Raw genomic sequence first — 21,718 nt, forward strand, 5'->3', positions numbered from 1 at the left:
GAGGAGGCTGGTACAATTGCAACATTTAAGAGGCATTTGGATGGGTATATGAATAGGAAGGGATTGGAGGGACATGGGCCGGGTGCTGGCAGGTGGGACTTGATTGGGTTGGGATATCTGGTCAGCATGGACGGGTTGGATCGAAGAGTCTGTTTCCATGCTGTACATCTCTATGACTCTAAATAACATTGGTGGATGTGCAGGTGAAACGTTGATGGATGTGGAAGGCTCCTTTGGGGTCCTGGATGGAGATGGCGGGGGGAGGGGAGAAGAGAAGGTGTGGACACAGGTTTTTCAATTCCTGCAGTAGCAGGGGAAGGTGCCAGGAGGGGAGAGTAGGTTGTTGGGGAAGGCGTGGACCTGACCAGGTAGTCACAGAGAGAACGGTCTTTGCAGACAGCGGATAAAGATGGGGAGGGAAACATATCCCTGGTGGTAGGGTCCATTTGTAGGTGGAGAAATGTTGGCAGATGATGCAGTTTGTGCAGAGCTTGGTGAGGTGGACGGTGAGGACTGGGGCATTCTGTCCTTGTTGGAGTTGGAGGGCTGCAGTTGGAGGGCGGAGGTGCGGGACGTGGATGAAATGCGTTGGAGGGCATCTTCAACCACGTGGGAGGGTAAATTACGGTCTTTAAAGGAGGAGGCCATTTAGTGTGTTCTGTGGTGGAACTGGTCCTCCTGGGAGCAAATATGGCGCTGGCGGAGGAATTGGGAATACGGAATAGCATTTTTGCAGTAGGCAGAGTGGGAAGAGGTGTAATCCAGGTAGCTGTGGGAGTCAGTGGGTTTGTAAAAAATGTCAGTGTTGAGTCAGTTGTCGTTGATGGAGATGGAGGTCCAGGAGGGGAGGGAGGTGTCAGAGATGGTCCAGGTGAATTTAAGGTCAGGGTGGAATGTGTTGGTGAAGTTGATGAGCTCTTCAACCTCCTCATGGGAGCACAAGGTGACGCCGATGTAGTCATCAATGTAGCGGAGGAAGAGGTGAGGAGTGGTGCCGGTGTAACTACGGAAGATGGACTGTTCTACGGAGCCAAAGAGACAGGCATAGTTGGGGTCCATGCAGGTGCCCATGGCTACTCCTTTCATCGGAGGAAGTGGGAGGATTCAAAGGAGAAACTGTTAAGGGTGAGGACCAGTTCAGCCCAATGAATGAGTGTGTCAGCGGAAGGGTACTGGTGGGGACGTTGGGAGAGGAAGAAATGGAGGGCTTGGAGGCCCTGGTCATGGCAGATGGAGGTGTAGAGAGATTGGATGTCCATGGTGAAGATGAGGCTTTGGGGTCCGGGGAAACGGAAGTCTTGGAGCTGGTGTCTCGAACGTACGTGGGTCATTCCTGGACTAAGGGGGATAGGACGGTATCAAGGTATGGTAGAGATGAGTTTGGTGGGGCAGGAGCAGGCTGAGATAATGGGTCAGATGGGGTGGTCAGGCTTGTGGATCTTGGGAAGGAGGTAGAATTGGGCAGTGCGGGGTTCCCGAACTATGAGGTTGGAAGCTGTGGGTGAGAGATCTCCTGAGGTGATGAGGTTGTATATGGTCTGGGACATTGACATTTTTTTTTTTACAAACCCACCAACTCCCACAGCTACCTGGATTACACCTTTTCCCACCCTGCCTCCTGCAAAAATGTTATTCCGTATTCCCAATTCCTTCCAACACGTCCACACCCGGACATGCGCCCCCAAACCCCACCCCACCAACCTCCACATAAACCGCATAATCCGCCGACATTTCTTGCAACTAGAAATGGACCCCACCACCAGGGATATATCTCCCTCACCACCCTTATCCGCTTCCCGCAAAGACCGTTCCCTCCATGACTACCTGGTCAGGTCCATGCGCACCCACCCCTCCCTCCCGGCACCTTCTCCTACTACCACAGGAATTGCAAAACCTGTGCCCACACCTCCCCCTCTCACCTCCATCCTCGGCCCCAAAGGAGCCTTCCACATCCACCAATGTTTCACCTGCATTTCCACAAATGTCATTTTTGTATCCGTTGCTCCCGATGCAGTCTCCTTTACATTGGTTAGACTGGACACCTTTTCGCAGAGTGCTTTAGGGAACATCTCCAGGAACCTGCACCAATCAACCCCACCGCCCTGTAGCCAAACATTTCAACTCCCCCTCGCACTCTGCCAAGGAGATGTAGGTCCTGGGCCTCCTTCACCACCACTCCCTCACTGCTCAACGCCTGGAGGAAGAACGCGACATCTTCCACCTCAGAACACTTCAGGTCATTAAATGTGGACTTCACCAATTTCCTCATTTTCCCTTCCCCAACCCTACCAAGGTCCAACCTGCCAGCTCAGCACCATCCTCATGACCTGTCTTACCTGCCAATCTTCCTTCCCACCTATCCGCTCCAACCTCCTCTCCAACCTATCACCTTCATCCCCACCTCCATCCACCTAATGTACTCTTAGCTACTTCTCCCCAGCCCCACATCAACCCCCCCTCCACCCAGGAGGCTCCCAGCCTCATTCCTAATGAAGGGCTCCTGCCCGAAACATTGATTTTCCTGCTCCTCAGATGCTGCCTGACCTGCTGTGCTTTTCCTGCACCACTCTAATCTTGCCTCTGATCTCCAGCATCTGCAGTCCTCACTTTCACCCTATGAACAGCCAAATGGCCTACTCTGCTCCTATTTTCTATGTTTGAGCCTAGTCTTATGCAATGATATGCTAGGCTCCCACATCACTGAGGAAGGGGATAATCGTAAAGCCTCCTCCTCCAATAAGTTGTTTAACTTACCACCACTATTACTCAATATAGCAGGACTTAGATCTGATCTGATCTGATCGATCAGTTGCAATATTTGTAATTTGCCAGTTCTCTGGGACCGTAGCTATATCTGAGGAGGATTGGAAAATTATGGCTTATGGCTTCAGAATTTCCTTTCCAACTTCCTTTGGTATCCAGTGCATGGACAGGATAAATAGACATGGGCTTTTCTCTGGGATGAGGGAGTCCAGAATTAGAAGACATAGGTTTAGAGTGAGAGAGGAAAGATATAAAAGAGAACTGAGGGGCAATTCTTTCACGCAGAGGGTGGTACATGTACGGAATGAGGTGCCAGAGGAAGTGGTGGAGGCTACTAATTATTGCAACATTTAAAAGGCATCTGGATGCATGTATGAATAGGAACAGTTTAGAGGGATATGGGCCCAGTGCTGGCAGATGGGACTAGATTGGGTTGGAATATCTGGTTGCCATGGACGAGTTGGACCAAAGGGTCTGTTTCCATGCTGTACATCTCTATGACTCTATCTCTCTCCCTCTTTCCGCCTCTCTCTCACTCGCGCACGCATTCTCTCTCTGTCTCGTTCTCTCTCACGTGCGTGCTCTCTCACACGCGCTCTCTCTCTCATGAAATGAGCTGCCAGAGACTGGTACAATTACATCCATCCAGATGCCTTTCAAATGTTGTATGAATAGGAAGGAAAGGGTTTAGAGGGGTATGAGCTAACTGCTGGCAAGTGGGACCGGATTAGTTTAGGATATCTGGTCAGCATGGACAAGTTGTACCAAAGGGTCAATTTCCGTGCTGTACATCTCTATGATTCCATTTCATCCGGTCCTGATATAATTTAAATACAATCACCTTTTCTGCAGCCTCTTAATTTTTGACCATGCTAGAGAAACCTATTCAATACCTCAGCCAAACCCTCAGCCTTCTTGTATTTGTTTCCTTTTTAATCCTTAATCTGCCCCACTTCACCTCTTTTATCCTTTTATTATTTACATCCCTTTGATGTTAGTTGCCAGTATTGTTTAATAATCCATCTTTGCTTCTTACTTTATTTTCCTTTCCTTGGAAGTTTCAATATTCAATGTATACATATACCTATATACCTACATGTAAAGATTTTTTGTTTTAAAAATGTCAGTACAATGTGATCTTTTGGTTTGGGTCCAGCCAGGGCTAATCAGCTTATGACGCCACTCCAAAGAAGGGTGTAGGATCTTGCAATGCTCCATTTGGTTATGTTTCCAACATTTTCAGTGATTACATTTAACAACAGATCAGTATTTTAGCTGAGTAGACCATGAGGAATCTTAATGAAAATGGAGCCATTGCAAAATAGTCAAAGGCATTCAGGACTCCTCAGATACTGAAGCAGTCAGTGTCCATATCCATCAGGACCTAAACAACATAGAAGCTAGGACTGATAGGTGGCATGTAACATTTGTGCTCCACAAGTACTGAGATATTTTTCACAAGACAGAATTTGATCATCTCCCTTTGTTCAAATGTCATTATTGCTGAATATGCCACTATCAATATTTTACAGTATAGTATTGACCACAGACTGAACTGGACCAATCATATAAATACTGTGGCTACATGAGCAGGTCAGATGGTATGAATCCTGCAGCAAATGAGTCACCTCCTTTGTCTCCGAAACTGTTGATATTGGAAGACTAACACCACATGCTCTCAAAATGCTGAAAATCAGCACGTTTCTCACTGATATGAGAACAGTGTGCAGATTATGATATCTCCCTCAAAACATCATATTATTCCCTGAACATGGATTACAAACAGAATGCCCCCAAGATTCTGCTAGAGTTAACCATCAGCAGTGGCAATATCACCTCTAAGATAGTCGACTGTGGATTTGAATCCCACTCCAGAGACATGAGCACAAAATGGCAGCTAATTCTTTCAGTGCAGTATGGAAGGCGTGTTTCACTGTCAGAGAGGACAATTTTTGGAAGACATGCTAAACTGAAGTCCTTCTCCCTCTCAAGAGTATTTGAAAATTTCAGAGTCATTTCTGGTATACTAAGTCAATATTTATCTCACACTTGTATCATATTATCTGGTCATCATCTTATTGTAGGATCTTGCAATGCTCCATTTGGCTATGTTTCCTACATTTCCAGTGATTACATTTTAAAACTCATTAATGACTGTAAAATGCCTTGCAGTTATCAAAGTTGCTTTATAACGCTAACCTGACTAAACAAAAAGTACTGTTCGATCCTGACCTTCTCTTAATTCACCCCAACAATAATCAAGTGCCCTTAAAAACATATTTGACATAACATTAAATAAATAATAAAAAATAGCCTTTCAAATTTTTTCTACCGTCTTTAGTCTGGTGAAATAGATGCTCCGTTTGATGTACATCCTATTTACAGGATATTGAAAATGGAGAAGAGTCTATAACAGTGGGCAATGTGCTCTGCCAGATACTTCAATCCCTTTTTCAAAAAATGTTTTCAAATGAGTGGACAATTCCACGTGAGACCCATTGCTTTATTTGTAATTAGTTCTGAAATATCTTTTGATCAGCTGTTCATTCCCAGGAATTTGCATCACCACATGTTTTGTATTATTATATCTTTTCATTGTATTTGCTAGACAATCTATTTCTGAGTCTGAGACAGAAGCCTTCATCACTCACTGCATTTTTCAGACACAAATTTATCTTCTACAATATTTTTTGCCGGTTGATTAGGTCATGGCTGATCTGAGCAGAAGCCATTTACTGGATTTTGCTCCATGTATCCAACGAAAACCTATCAATCTCAGCTTTGAAACATTCAATTGATCCTCAGCATCCACAATCTTTTGGGAGATGAGGAAGTGTGTTTCAGAATTCCACTAGTCTGTGTACATAACTGCTTCTTAATTGCATTCCAAAATAAACCGGCCTCTAATTTTAGGATTGAAGACATGCACTGAAGAAATGAAAGATAAAGACACATTAACAAAGACAACATGGACTATAAACATACAGAATGAGTCAGAGTAACAAAATAGAGTCACCAAGGTAGAAAGAAAGTCATAGAAAACTGAACAAATACTTGCAGAATGTGCATTTTTAAAGTTTCTTCTGATAAACACCACAAAAATATCAACTAGCTTAAAATAGAAGGTCAACACTTACTGAAAACATCCAGCTTACCTTTCCCATAGAAGTATTTACGATAATAGTATGCTCCAAGATCAATGTGCTCTATGATGTATCGCTTCACTTTCTCTCGATGGATTGCTTGATTCTCTCTTGGTACTTCTAATACTGACACACCTGCATTCGTGCAGTGAGAACTGAGTGAGGACTCAAAGGAGCAGCTTTCACTGCAAGTAAATGAACAGGAGTTAGCCCTGGAAAGTGCGATGCGTCTCTCCCCTTCCCCGCCAATCTCATTCCTGAAGTATGGGCATGCCAATGTCAAATTATTGCTTTTCCCATCTCCCTCATCAGAATCCAAATTCTCCTTTGAGTTTAATTCCTCTTTGCTGCCTGTTGGAGACTCACAGTTTGCAGAGTAGCCTCCTGGAATTGGATGCTGTGAAGCTGCGGATGCACCAGTGGTTGTGTTTTTTCTTTGCCCTACATTAGCTCTGTTTGCCATTGCTTCATTTATATTAAACAAAATGCTCTGTACATCATAGTGTGCAAAACACTTGTGACACATCCACAATTGGTTGCTTTTATCCAGTCTGTTCTCCTCCTGCTCGAAAGAGAACCTTAAAGCCTCATGTTCACTTTTTGCAGTTCTCAACTTTCTAAAAAGAGATGCCTCTATTGTTTCAGGTTTCAATCTCCGTTTGAATGGCTTATCGCTATCTTTGCAAAAAAAAAGTGGACTATCCACATAATCATATCCAGAAACTCTGACAAATTCAGCTCGGGAAATCTGAGTTGCTGCTTGTAGACTGGGTGACATTCTAGAATCACAGCGCAACAGATCACTAAGCCCAAGTGGGCCAGGGCTCCTCTGGTCCTCACTTTCACTTCTATATCCTCGAAGCATGGCAAAGAAACTGTCACCAGTTATACCCTGTCGGTCAATTGAAGAAGTGCTTCCATATTCGCGATGAAGAGCAGCACCTGTGTTTGGATTTACTGCATTCTGATCAAGAACATCTTCAGAATCTATATCACTGATCGTAACATCACTGTTGCTCCTCTGCCTTATCGGGTGAAGGCCCCTATGTGGAGATCTGGTGAAGAGATCGCCAAAAATATATCTCGCATCTGCAAATTCCAAATCCTCAGCAACATCCGGGTTCTCCTCAGGCAGACCCTCAACACTTTGGTCACTCTGTCCATTTTGACTACCTCTCATCATGGAAACATTTTCATAACTGGCCAATGACCTGCTATCCCATGTCATTAGGTTACTATTTGTTCCTTCTTTTGCAAATTCTTTCTTTGGAGGCCATTCAGAGATTCTTGCCCTCACACCCATCTTTGGCATGGCAGGTGTGCCATTAAGCTGACTGCTGCTGTCAGATTTGCACGGTGTACCAGAAGGAATTGGAGGCCCCATGTTACCATTAATGACTTTGTATTTTCTAGGAAAGAAATCATCAGACTGCATGCTTCTAGCAGACTCTATGGAGAATCCTGAAGCACCACTGGAATGCGATTGCTCTTCGTGTACGATCTTTTTGTCACTCATATCCATTGAGAAAACAAGCAAACATTCTAAATGAAAGATCAAGTCTACTTCATTACATTATGGTCAATTCTGTGAAGTGTTAGAAGCTGCCCAGGATGGAAGTAATCAGTTTACAAAAAAAAATTGATCTATAATGGTTAGAACAGTTTAATTGAAAAAAACATCAGAATTCAGTGTACCATCTTCAATGATGGATCAGTAAAAGTTGCAGTCAGAGCTGTGCATCTTGCGCCCCTCTCATGTCAGTGTTCAGATCTTTACGCTGCATATTACTCATTGCCATCTAAACCTTCAGTGGACCAGCAGCTCAAAGTAAAGATGGTATAGCCAACAGATGCTTCAGTAAGTTTCAGAGATGGACTTTCGTTAAGAATCTAGATGGAAACAAAATCAAAATATAGATGCAATTAATAAGATTTCAGGTGTACCAAATTCGATGCAAGAATTTAAATAATAATAGAAAAAAGTCAAAGAATGCGGTCATTGAATTACGGACTAAAATTGAATGACAGCAAAATAAAAAAAAAGTTTCTATTTTGAAATTTTCTGTAATAGATGGGATGTCAAAGCATTTTGTTGTATACTCTTCAGGTTTGATAAAAGATTACCAAGTTTCAAAAGGGAGCAACAATTTATACTGCATAAGTAAAAGGTCCTCATTGGGTGACAAACCAACTGATTGGTCAAGGCATTGCCATGAAACGACTGTACTCCATTATTTTGCTTAATTCAAAGGAGCAATGCCTGAATATGTTCCTTTTTCATGCAAAGGATGTCCTTGCACATGAAAATATAAAAGTGTGCATGAGTCACATTGCAAACCCAATTGATAAGCTTAAATTAGAGACAAAAAAAAACTGCAGATGCTGGAATCCAAAATAAACCAACAGGCGGCTGGAAGAACACAGCAAGCCAAGCAGCATCAGGAGGTGGAGAAGTCAACATTTTTGGGTATTAACTCTTCTTAAGGACTAGATGCCTGGTGGGTCCTAAAGGAGGGTGAATACACAAAACATCGACTTTTCCACCTCCTTCTGGCTTGCTATGTTCTTATAGCCTCCTGATAATTTTAAATTGTTTGTTAGTGTAATTCCTCATATACTCAGAATTATTCAGCAAGTAATGTCTGTTCAAGCAACCACAAATATGAGATACATTAGGAGGCTGCTTAATATAATTCAAACATGTCAACAACAGTCAATACAGGGCTTGGCGATTTCTCTAGATGCAGAGAAGGCAGTTGACTGTGTTTGGTGGCGGTATCTTTTTTATACTCTGGAGCGTTTTGGCTTGGATGAAGCCTTTATAAGATGGATAAAGGGTCTGTACAGTGACCTTCTCACTTCAGTCATCACCAATGGGGTATGATCAAGCAATTTTAACATTTTTAGGGACAACCGGCAGGACTGCTCCCTTTCACCATTGCTTTTTACATTGGTGGTTGAACTGTTGGTGGAGGCCATTCGTAGGGATTCTAATATATCAGCTCCAGAAATGTGGTCAAAATAACATAAGATTTTGTTGTACGTGGACAATGTCCTAATTTGTTTGTCAAATCCAGCAATTTCCAGCAAATGCATCAGCTCATTTGGCACCTTTTTGGGGTACAAGATTAATTTTGCAAAATCAGAGGCTATGCCTATCTCGGTCTTGAGGGAGAATTTTGATTTCCATTTAAGTGGTCACAGAGTGGTTTTATTATTTTGGGCATATTCATTATTCCAGTTCTTGATTGGTTGTTTAAAGCTAATTTTGTTCAATTATTCAACAAAATCAAACAAGACCTTCAAAGATGGGAGGCACTTCCGGTCGGATAGCGCTTATTAAGATGAATATTCTTCCTCGTTTGTTGTACCCTATATTGATGCTCCCCCTGATTTTTGATAAGCAAATGCTCAGGAGACTGAACAACTGGTTCAGCTCTTTTATTTGATATCGTAAGCGGCCCCTTATTAAATTGGCTAAACTGCAATGGTCTCACAGACCGGGGAGTGTGGATCTCCCTGACATTGAAAACCATCAACTAAGTTCGTTTTTATCTTACGAGAGCGATTGGGCTCGTGGGGACCCGCTTTCAATATGGTTAGATATCGAAACCTCCCACACAAGGTGCCCCTTACTAGCTTGCTGTTTTTGAACAGAATGAGGATAGTTAAGGAATATTGGCATAACCCAATAGTTATCAATACTGTTAAAGCATGGAGCGCAATTCGCCAGAGGGAAGGCAATATTGGCAAAACATTTTTTTTTTACACTTATAGTAGGTATGCTGGGTTTTCAACAAGGGATGATGGATTCAGAACTCAAACATTGGGTAGTTAGGGGTGTGTCTTGCATGAGTAATTTACTTGAGGGAGACACAATGATGCCCTTTGATCAGTTAGCATGGAAATACGAGCCATCTAACAGTGGCCTCGCATTTTTTTCAAGTTAGGGATTTTGTTCAAAAAAAGACTACACTGTTGACTGATCCCTACAAATCGAACATAGAGAGGAGGATGCTCAGTGCTAAGAGTACACTTTGTCATCACTTTATATATCATCTTTTGGGAGTTGTCCCATCAGTTGAGTTCAATTGACTCTGCAGAGTGTGGGAGAGAGAGCGAGGCACTGAGGTCTCCTCAGAGGCATGGGAAGATATTTGGGAAAGTTCAAGAAAGATATCAATAGGAATCATGCTTTGCAGTTGGAGATTCTCCACAGGGTCCACCTGGCTCCAGATCATTTGTGAAAATTTAAACCAGGGGGTATCTTCAACATATGGAGACAGTGAGGTCTGCAGATGCTGGAGAACACAGTTGAGAGTGTGTTGATGGAAAAGGCAGCATCCAAGGATCATGAAAATCGACGTTGCAGGCCGGAGCTTCCTGATGAAGGGCTCTCTTACCCATAGTCTCTGGTGCATTGATAGACTTCAAACATACTGGAGTGCTGTGATGGATTTTCGGCAGTGTTCACTATAGAAAACGAAAATGTTGGCGAGAAATATACAGAGATATGTGCATCTAGACTAGAAGAGATTAAGGTTCACAAGGAAGAAGTATTAGAAATACTGCAGATTGTGAAAATTGACAAGTCCCCTGGGCCGGATGGGATCTATCCTAGGATCCTCTGGGAAGCAAGGGAAGAGATTGCTGAGCCTTCGGCATTGATCTTCAAATTATTATTGTCTACAGGAATAGTGCCTGAGGACTGGAGGATAGCAAATATGGTTCCCTTGTTCAAAAAGGGTAGTAGCGACAACCCTGGTAATTACAGACCAGTGAGTCTCACTTCAGTTGTTGGTAAAGTGTTGTAAAAGGTTATAAGAGATAGGATTTATAACCATCTAGAAAAGAATAATCTGATCAGGGACAGTCAGTTTTGTGAAGGGTAGGTCGTGCCTAATGAATCTTATTGAGTTTTTTGACAAAGTGACCAAACAGGAGATGAGAGTAAACTGGTTGATGTGGTGTATATGGATTTCAGCAAGGTGTTCGATAAGGTTCCCCACAGTAGGCTATTATACAAAATGCGGAGGAATGGGATTGTGGGAGACAGCAGTTCGGATTAGTAATTGGCTTGCTGAAAGGAAACAGAGGGTTGTAGTTGATGGTACATGTTCATCTTGGTCCAGTTACTAGCGGGGCGTACCGCAAGGGTCGGTGTTGGGTCCACTGCTGTTCGTCATTTTTATAAACGACCTGGATGAGGGCTTAGAAGGGAGGGTTAGTAAATTTGCGGACGACACGAAGGTCAGTGGAATTGTGGATAGTGACAAAGGATGTAATAGGTTGCAGAGAGACAGATAGGATGCCGAGCTGGGCTAAGAGGTGGCAAATGGAGTTTAATGTGGACAAGTGTGAGGTGATACACTTTGGATGGAGTAATCAGAATGCAAAGTACTGGGCTAATGGTAAGATTCTTGGGAGTGCAGATGAGCAGAGAGATCTTGGTGTCCATATACACAGATCCCTGAAAGTTGCCACCCAGATTGACAGGGTTGTTAAGAAGGCATACAGTGTTTTGGCCTTTATTAATAGAGGGATTGAGTTCTGGAACCAGGAAGTTATGGTACAGCTGTACAAAACTCTGGTATGGCCACACTTGGAGTATTGCGTACAATTTGGTCACCACATTATAAGAAGGATGTGGAAGCTTTGGAAAGGATGCAGAGGAGATTTAATAGGATGTTGCCTGGTATGGAAGGAATATCTTACGAGGAAAGGCTGAGGGCCTTGAGGCTGTTCTTGTTAGAGAGAAGGTTGAGAGGTGACTTAATAGAGACATACAACATAATCAAAGGGTTAGATAGGGTGGACAGGGAGAGCCTTTTTCCAAGTATAGAGATGGCAAACACGAGGGGACACAACATTAAAGTGAGGGGAGATAGGTATAAGACAGATGTCAGAGGTAGTTTTGTTACTCAGAGTAGTAAGGACATGGAATGCTTTGCCTGCAACGGTAGTCGATTTGCCAAGTTTAAGTGCATTTAAGTCATCATTGGACAGGCATATGGACGTACATGGAATAGTGTAGGTTGGATGGGCTTCAGATTAGTACGACAGGGCAGTGCAACATCGAGGGCCGAAGGGCTTGTACTGCGCTGAAATGTTAAAAAAAAAGAAGAGAAAATGCAATGGAGGGGATTTTGGGTGTAAGGGTGGAGAAGGACCCAATCTCTCCCTCCTTTTTGACCTGCCCAGTGTGTTCCCTGTAGATGCGCATAAGAAAAAAAAACTTTTCAACGTCCTCACTTTCTGTGCAAGAAAGAATATCTTGTTAGGTTGGGTATCCGAAAATTCCTGGGCCTGTCAGGTTGGTGGCAGATTGTTTTGGAGCATATCTCCTTGGATTTTCTCACAAGTATGGTACACCACAAAAGTGAGAATTTCTACAAGACATGGCAGCCTTTTTTGGAATACGGGGACAGATTTTATCTGCTACACTAACAAGGGCTTTTGTATAACCATAACGATTGCGTTTTATAGTCCAATATCTAGAGGGGGGAATCTGCGAACGTATGAATAGGTGAAAATTAATGCTCTCGATATTAGAGAATTAGTGTTTTGGTTGGCTGGGCTGTGTTATTATTATTTATTAGTTTGTTGTTAGTTATTATTTATTTAGTTAAGTAGTTGGGTTTTTTATTTGTTTTATATACATATTTATATATTTGTACATGAGGGCAGTTTGGGCTTTTAAAATTTCTTTGATATTTTAAAATATTTAATATTTCTCTGCAGGAAAATGGAGCATGTCCTGGAAATGTATCTTTTTGAAGTAAACATAAATATGAGGTCAATAGTACTCTCGTACATTCTCCATAGCAAAATTTTCAAGTATATTTTGACACGTGACGCAAGTGGGCTTCAAAACTACCTCTTATGACCCATACCACAGGAAGGAGGAGAGGCCCATGGGATCAAAACGTTTCAACGGCTACAAACAAATTAAAAAGATATGTTGACAAATAATGCCTAATAAAAGAAGAGTTGGAGAACTGGAAAGAATTTACTGTATATGTAAGGTAGCTGATGAACATCTAATCTTATATAACTGTGTATAGAAAAAGTGCCACCTGATACGACACAAAAGGCTAAAACCAGACCTGGTGACTAGGGGGTTTCAAAGAGAATCATGCAACTATTGAGGAAGTCTTGAGAGTAAATAAAATATGAAATAAATTCAGAAAAATGCATAATCCATTTTCCAGTCTTGAGTTGTTCAGAGATACAAAACTAGTGTTTTCTTGAAATGTGATTCTTCACATGCCAATCTTTTAGACGGTTATTCGAATATGGTGGGAAAAATAATAGATGTTGACCATGACCTTTGGGAAGCTATGAAAATAAATGCGATAGTTAAAAGTACCTTTGGCAGTAAAATATTGGTGTCAGCAGAAGCTGTAGATACAAGGGTGTATTTCTCCAAAATACTAAAGGAATTCCTATGTAAGAATCAGAAAAATACAGAATCCCTAAAATGTGGAACCAGGCCATTTGGCCCAACAAGTCCACACCGAGCCTCCGAAAAGTTTCCCACCCAGAACCATTCCCCTACCCTATTACTCTAAATTACCCCCGATTAAAGAACCGAGCCCACACATCCCTGAACACTATGGGCAATTTAGCATGGCCTGACCTGCACATCTCTGGACTGTGGGAGGAAACCAGAGCACCAAACATAGGGTGAATGGCTGTGTGGAGTTTGCATAGTCGCCAGAGGCTGGAATTGAATCCGGGTCCCTGGCGCTGTGCAGCAGCAGTGCTAACCACTGAGCCACCATGCCGCCCCAAGACAAACTGTCTATAGAATGGATAATACATGGATAACTATTCTCTTTGGGACAATGTGTATTCAACAAAGAGTGACACTGCGAATAGTTGAGTATTGACCTTGCTAGCATACAGGAAAGTAAGATTTTTCTGAATGTAATTTCTTAAATATTTTATTTCCTCTCAACAGTTGCATATATTATCCTAGCACAGTTCCAATATATCAAAATAAAGTGGGTTGATGCAAGTCTCCAATTGTCAGATAGTTTCACAAAATCTTTGCTCCAAGAAGTTATTAAAGGTTCTTGCAGGGGAGAGAAGAACAAGATATGTAAAAAAAAAATTAATTTTTGATTAGGTCATTGTGTGATTAAATATGTTAAAATTATTTTATTTTAGAAACAGAAGGGTAAATACTAATAGTTATGGAATAGGAAAAGAAAACATAATTGTGAATTACCAGTTGTATTATAAGGGAAGATCATAGGATCATAGAGGTCTACAGCACAAAAAAGGGCCATTTGTCTCATCAAGTCTACATTGATCAAAAACAAACACCTAACTATTCTAATCCAATTTTCCAATGTTTGACCAATAGCCTTTATGCCTTGGCATCGCAAATGCACACCTGTATACTTTTTAAATGTTAGAAGAGTTTCTGTCTTTATCAGCTTTCAGGCAGTCAGCTCCAAAATTTCACTACACTCTGGGTGAAAAAAAATTTCCTGACATCCCCTCTAAATCTCCTGTTCCTTCCTTAAATTTGTGCCTCCTGGTTATTGAACAATCCACCAAGAGTCCTTCCTGACTACTCTATCTTATCTATGCTCCTCAATTTTATACATCACAATCACATCCCGTCTCAGTTTCCTCTGCTATAAAGAAAACAACCCCAGTCTATCCAATCTCTTGTCATCACAAAACCTCTCCAGGCCCAAGCAACATCTGAGAGAATCTCCTCTGCACCAACTCTACTGCAATCACATCCCTCCTGTAATATGTACTGTTCTGGAATCCACAAATCATCCAGCTGTAGCCTGATAAACTATAGAATATGAAAAAGTACTGTTTAATTTTTCATTAATTTTGTTCAAGGATTGTTTATTGTCTTCATCTAAAGAGGTAAATTTGTTAATATAGCAAGTAGTTGAGTGTGTAGTAAGGATAACTGATTAATTAATTGACTGAGTAGATATGGGGAGGGAGGAAAGGAGTGGTGGGGCACGATGAGGGACCTGCGCATGGAAGAAGCTGTAAACTGAGTAATTATTCATTTCTATCCATGAGAAAAGGAGTCTTCGCTTCCCGCTCACCAACCTTATTGACATTACCAACCAATCAACACCCTTTTTCTAAAAGAGTATAAATGGTGCTTCCTTTGAAATTTGATATCCTTGCCTCTGTTCTGATGAGTACAAGGTAAAACTGAGATAGCATGGCTCTTGTACCAACAAACGTCAAGTTTCAGTTTTTATAAGTTTCTAAAATATATGTCACCATAAATGAACAAATCTCTGAAATTTATAAAGGACAAATCAAATAGGAACTCACTGAAAAGGTAGAATTTGGCATTTCTTCTCCTGTGCCACCTCCACATCAACTTGCAAAATTATTATAGGACTTTGAAAAATATTTAAAACAAACCTACTAAATATTGAATTTGACTTAATAAAAACCTACTGAACAAGATATACAATTTCAGGTAAACATTTGCAGAATATTTCATCACTTGCTGTGGCAATCTGAATATTCCCCAGATGGTTTAATTTTAATGTTTCAAATCTTATAAATTTATCATGGTGTAATTACAATATTCCAACTGCAACCCTATGACAGATACATTTTCACAACTCTATCACTGGGGTGTGGTGGTAGCATAGTGGTAAATGTTATTGGAGTAGTAATTCAGAGTACCAACTTCTATTTTGGGAATTTGGGTTCAAATTCCTCTGTGTTGGTAAAATTTGAATTAAATAAAAATAAACCTGCAGTTAAAAGCTATTGTAATGGCAACTATAGCACCACTGTTGATTGGTTTATTAATGTTCTTTAGGAAAGAAAATCTTTCATTTTTATTTGGTGTGTCCAACATGAGTCCAGACCCACAGCAATGTGTTGACTCTTAAATAGGGATAAATATTAGATGATGGTCTAGTAGTTACACCTTTAGTCCATGAAAGAATAAAAAAAAAGTTATTTTTTCTTATATTGCAACTTATTATCAAGACAGCACAACAAATATACTCCATTTTTTAAATTTTCACATTATTTTAAGACCCTGTTTAAGAAAAACAACAGGATTCAAATCAAGATTTCATCACCCTGGCATTTTGACTGCTGCAGTGTATTATCAAATACCTATGAACAAACAGTACAAAAATATGCTGATTAGAGTTAGTTTTTCCTTTTCTCCTTCATCAGTCCTCTTTTCAACCAGTTTGCTTTATTGACGTGTACATGTATCAGTGAATAAAGTATAGATACTGCTTGATATTCAAGGGCACAATAATGCACAATAAGCTAAAACTGATTACTTAGTTGAATTCATAATTCAAAAACATTCTTTAAAATTCAGGAAGTGGTATCGTAAACATCAAATTGTTTATTCCACATATAAAAGACGACCCAAATATAAACAGTAATCAAATGCAGTGCAGAGTATAGATAAAATGAAAGTAACTGAGTTAATCTTGAATATGAAATGCAATTATGAAAAAGGAACAGAAAAGTTGTAAAAACAGGAAAGGGAACACATTCGTCATTAAACTACAATTCAAAATACGTGAACATAATTCTACATCTTCATGCATTTCTGGTTAACTTTTTATTTCAATTCTTATGCTCATATTTATAACAACTTTTGATATAAACCTGTCAAATTATCTCTACAATCTCTCAACAGTAAAGACACTGCAGCACTATCACTGGCAGGAGACTATGATTACAGTCTGATAAATTTACCTGTGTAAGGTACCTACGAGCATAGGATTCTATGATGCAAAAATAGAAATAGGGCCAAAAGGGACTTCAAAATGAAACTTAATTATAGCTGTAAATACTGGTCCAATTACCCACATTTACCCTTTATCCATGCAGAACCTGAAGGGTACAATTTGTCTTAACTCCAGTTGTCGTAATGTTACTGGACCAGTAATCCAGAATCCCAGGCTGATGTTTTATGGCATGGGTTCATGGCAGAGGTGAAAATGTGAATTCAATAAAAACCAGAAATGAAAAAAAAATTAATATAATGGTGACTGGTTAACAAGTGTCAATGGTCGTAAAAACCCATCTGATTCCTAAAATCCTTTAGAGAAGAAAATCTACCATTATTACCTGGTCTGGCTTACATGTTATTCCAGACCCACAACAATGGGGTTGATGTTTAGCCCCTGGGCAATTAGGAATGGGTAATAATACTGGTCTAGCCAGCGATGCCCATCCATAGATGAATGATAAAAAATGCAAAATGGAATTTAAAAGTCTCGTATATAGCTTGTACTTCCTGAAACTTGTACATTTGCTTTAATCCTTTCACCACATGTAGATGATAGTTCTATTACTTTAAACATGGTAACTTCTGAATTGTTATAAACAACATGGAAGAGAAAAACATTTGTGCATGTGATTCAGTGTTCAAGGCAGCCAAAGATACCTTGAGGTACTCAATAGCTATTTGCAACAACCTTACTTTTATTAGCCCCCTCAGAGCTGCTAAGATGTTTAATAACAGAAAACTTTAACAGTTCCAATATACAAAAGATCACTGACAGAAAAAAAGTTGGCTTCCAACCTGGCCTGACTGAAGTGTGGAATCCTATTAAGTAACACTGGTACCTAACCTGTGACTCCTCCTGACCATAGTTTAGGAGCCACTTGAATAACTCTCAGTTGAAATGTGAATTGAACAGAAAATAATAGTACATAATTAATCCTAATTGGCCTCTAAATTGAATCTTCAGCATCAAGTGGTGGAACTTAATTTTCCAATTATTGACTAGTTTCTGCTTATCTTAAGATGTAAATATAGATGAAGTATGCAATGTAGTACTTGAGAAGATAGAGTTGAGAACGTGTTGCTAGAAAAGCACAGGAGGTCAGACAGCATCTGAGGAGCAGGAGAATCATTGTTTCAGGCATCAGCCCTTCATCAGGAATGAGGCGAGTTGGGGAGATAGTTGTAAAGAAAGAAGCAACTCCATAAGATATTCTTCACCAATGCACTGATTATTCAATTATGTTACTGTGTAGATCAAATAAAACTCTGAACAATCGCTTAAAGATTTTTTAATAAGAAAATCAACTAGTTAAAAAGAATAAGGAATTTCCAATCTGTTTGTCCTTTTGCTTTTTAAAAATTTCTTGCTGAGAACAATAATCCAAAGAGACACAGATATCTACAAATCATATCATATGGCTCAGTGACTCCAGCCGTATCACAATACCTCTGTAGTGAAGGCTGGAGAATTGGTGTATGGCACATACTCATTATTACATTTCAAAATGTCCCAGTGCAAAATATTTTACTCCATTCTGAAAGACATAGTTCAGCCCCTCAGCTATGGTTAAAACCTGCCTTGGGACAAATAAGTATCATGAGGTAAAACCAAATCGCCCCGTGGCTCAACATTTCAACTCCCCCTCCCACTCTGCCGAAGATATGGAGGTGCTGGGCCTCCTCCACCGCCGCTCCCTCACCACCAGATGCATGGAGGAAGAACGCCTCATCTTCCGCCTCGGAACACTTCAACCCCAGGGCATCAATGTGGATTTCAACAGTTTCCTCATTTCCCCTTCCCCCACCTCATCCTAGTTTCTAACCTCCAGCAACTCGATCCCCTGACTTGTCCGGACTTGTCCGACCTGCCCAGCTCCTTTTCCACCTATCCACTCCACCCGCTCCTCCCTGACCTATCACCTTCATCTCCTTCCCCACTCACCTATTGTACTCTATGCTACTCTCTCCCCACCCCCACCCTCCTCTAGCTTATCTCTCCACGCTTCAGGCTCTCTGCCTTTATTCCTGATGAAGGGCTTTTGCCCGAAACGTCGATTTTGCCTGTCCTCGGATGCTGCCTGAATTGCTGTGCTCTTCCAGCACCACTGATCCACAAATACGTATCATGCCAGGCTACCATATTTCACTCCTACAATCAAAGTCTATTAAATCTCAGTTACTTGAAGATACTTCCTTCCTTTACGCACCTACTCTTCATTTCCAATCCTAATTGTAACTAGGGCAATTACAACTATTTAAATAGATTTCACTTCATGAGAAAATTTCTTGAATAGCATTAAAATGGGAGTTTAAGAGCACAGGACCCAAAAAGGCCTTGCGTTTAACACATAATGGTTGGTATGAGATTTCAAAAAGTATCAGGTTATGTACTCTTATGCCAAGTAATATTCATTGCACAAAAATAGATGTTCAGTTGTCTCATGAATTGTTGACACAGCCGACCACCAATCTACTCTCCTTAAATGATTTCATCCCAATCATCACATCCCATGTGAAGTACTTAATATTGTGTATTTACTTTCCCTTTTCTGCATTGGAGTCTACATCTCTGGTTAAAGATTTTCAATCAAGTTGTTAGCAGTTCGTTCACTACTGCCCTGGAGAAACAATAATTGGTATCATGTGACAGAAAAATATTGGCATTTCACCTCATGAGCAGGGCACAATTACACACAGACTGACTGAATTGGAATCTTCTTTGTGGGCTCCAAGAATCCTATATGAGATGAATTTGAAAGCACCTTCTATGTACCTTGTATTTGAATGTACCTTGTAGGTTTAGGCCTATTGCATAAATACCTATTCAGCATTAAGTAGCAACCTCTCAAAGCCCATGTGTAGAGAAAACAAAATGTTGCATTCCTGCACAGAAAAAAGTGCACATAGCTGCAGAATGGACCTTTACTTCCCAAGTAAGTTGCTGAAGCAGAGTTGGGGAGCTTTGTTCTGCATTTGTCTCTGCTATACCTGATGATGTGACACGTTTCCTAAAGTGGGAAGAGTGCCATAGCCACATCCATGAATTAGCATAGTCACTTTTTCCTTGGAACCTTTCTTTTTCATCAGTTCAGACGTCCTCAATTATTTATTCTTCTCAGAGCATTCAGTTTATTCCGAGGAACTAGAATACACTACAACTAGAGAAAAGCCCACTTTTATTTTCAACATGCTTTATATAAAAGGGATATCTGAATTTTATTATAATTGAATTAGAATTGGGGAGCAAGATGTCATTAAAAATGTGTCACACCTCCAATATGGCCTCCAAAGAGATGAATCAATGCAGAGTGCAAGAGATGAAAGAAGGAAGACTTCCGGAGGTAGTTAACTTAAGGCCAGGTTCATTTCTCTTTGTATCAGTGTCACAAGCCGGTTTTTTCAAAAAAATACCCAATTTAAACCATGCAACTTGATTTTTAATAAAATTGCCCTGATCTATTAGGTATCATGAGTTAAGCAGCCTGTTAATTCAGCAGTGATCCATAGAGTCATGGCACATATTGCTTAAAAGCAATTTACTTCACAGCCAGGCCATGGGATGCATTAACACACCACAGAGTAGATAGCAGCTAACAGCATAATGTTTCTTAGCCTTGAACTAGTAATAGCTCTGCAGTTTGCCATTGTGACAGGAATCTTCCATGAAATTCAGACTCCGGCATTCCATTATACACTCCTTTGTGCTGTCAAATGAGTCAAAAAACGTAGTCGTTAAGAAGCTGGCTTGCAGAATGTGCACCATTATACGCAAAGTACATGCTCCAGCTATATCATCCAGTTTTGCCTGAACTGCTGCCAGTCTGAGAAAATTAGAAAATAGCCAAGGCAATTTCAACATTATATGTTATCATTCAATAGAAACAGCACTGAAGGCGGCCATTCAGTCTGTCATGTCACTGCCACCTCTTTCTAATGAGTTTATAATATTGCTAAATTCGCAATTTAGCCAGACTTCATTTATGAAGATTGATTTGAAAAATCCATTTAGTACATAGACCATTTTGTGGTTCTTTAACTAAATTATGCAAATTAATATGCAATTAACCCCTAATTGCAAACTGCAATTATAGAGTCATAGAGACATACAGGATGGAAACAGACCCTTCAGTCCATCTCATCCATAATGACCAGATATTCTAAACTAATCTAGTTCAATTTGTCAGCATTTGGTCAGGTCCCTCTAAACCATTCCTACTCATATACAAACTAGATGCCTTTTAAAATGTTATAATTGTACCAGCCTTCACCATTTCCTCTGGTACCTCATTACATTCATACACCATCCTCTACATGAAAAATTTGCCCCTTAGGTCCCTTTTAAATCTTTCCCCTCGCACCTAAAATCTATGTCCTCTAGTTTTGGACTCCCCCAAGCCAGGTAAAAAATCTTGTCCATATACCCAATCCATTGTGATGATGCCGCTCCTTTAATAAGGATACGTTGTCCTTAGATTTTGTTTTCAGAGGGGTCATAAATGCAGAGTTCTGAGAGGTTTGGCTTGGATGGGTTAGAGTGCCAATTTGGTAATAACTAACAGATACTGCCTCAGGTAAACGGCTTTCAAGTTTAAAACAAACACTTAAACAATGAAAGGGGAGTGGCCAATTCTCCCAGCTCAGCTGTTCTCTGGTTTGATTTGCTTTGAGCAAGCAGTCAGTTTTGAGGCTGCTCGTCCAAGAAACAGCTACATGGAAGAAAGTGTCACATGTTGAATCTCTCTTCCATCTCTCTCCTGTAAGACCCTGTGTTTGATATTTTCTTTTCTGCCACGGGGTGTTTATGGAGATTGTTGCAGGAATTTGGAACATTAAGTTGAAATAGTCTGTTGGGTTTGAGATAATTACAGCAAGAACTCAGCATTTAAATTTGCTGGAAATGCCAGAATCTTTCAAGTTGGTTAAAGTTCAACTGCAAATGAAGCAGCTTGAGCTACAGGCAAGAGACAAGGACTGTGCAACTGAAATGAAACAGTCGGAATTACAACTAAAAGCTGGGGGGTCGAGGAAGAGAGCGAGAAAG

General features: G+C 40.6%; 1 protein-coding gene across 3 annotated transcripts in view; it reads right to left on the minus strand.

The window, feature by feature from the left end:
• LOC122542453 (signal-induced proliferation-associated 1-like protein 2) overlaps positions 1–21,718 on the minus strand; it is a 557,075-nt gene that overhangs the window by 364,656 nt on the left and 170,701 nt on the right. For all 3 annotated transcript variants that reach the window (XM_043680159.1, XM_043680169.1, XM_043680179.1), the window contains exon 2: positions 5,919–7,796. In XM_043680159.1, the coding sequence (XP_043536094.1) occupies positions 5,919–7,428 (1,510 nt within the window). In that variant the 5' untranslated portion in view covers positions 7,429–7,796. The remainder of the gene's footprint in view (positions 1–5,918; positions 7,797–21,718) is intronic.

Source organism: Chiloscyllium plagiosum, chromosome 3 (assembly GCF_004010195.1).
Source record: "Chiloscyllium plagiosum isolate BGI_BamShark_2017 chromosome 3, ASM401019v2, whole genome shotgun sequence".
Lineage (NCBI taxonomy): Eukaryota > Metazoa > Chordata > Chondrichthyes > Orectolobiformes > Hemiscylliidae > Chiloscyllium > Chiloscyllium plagiosum.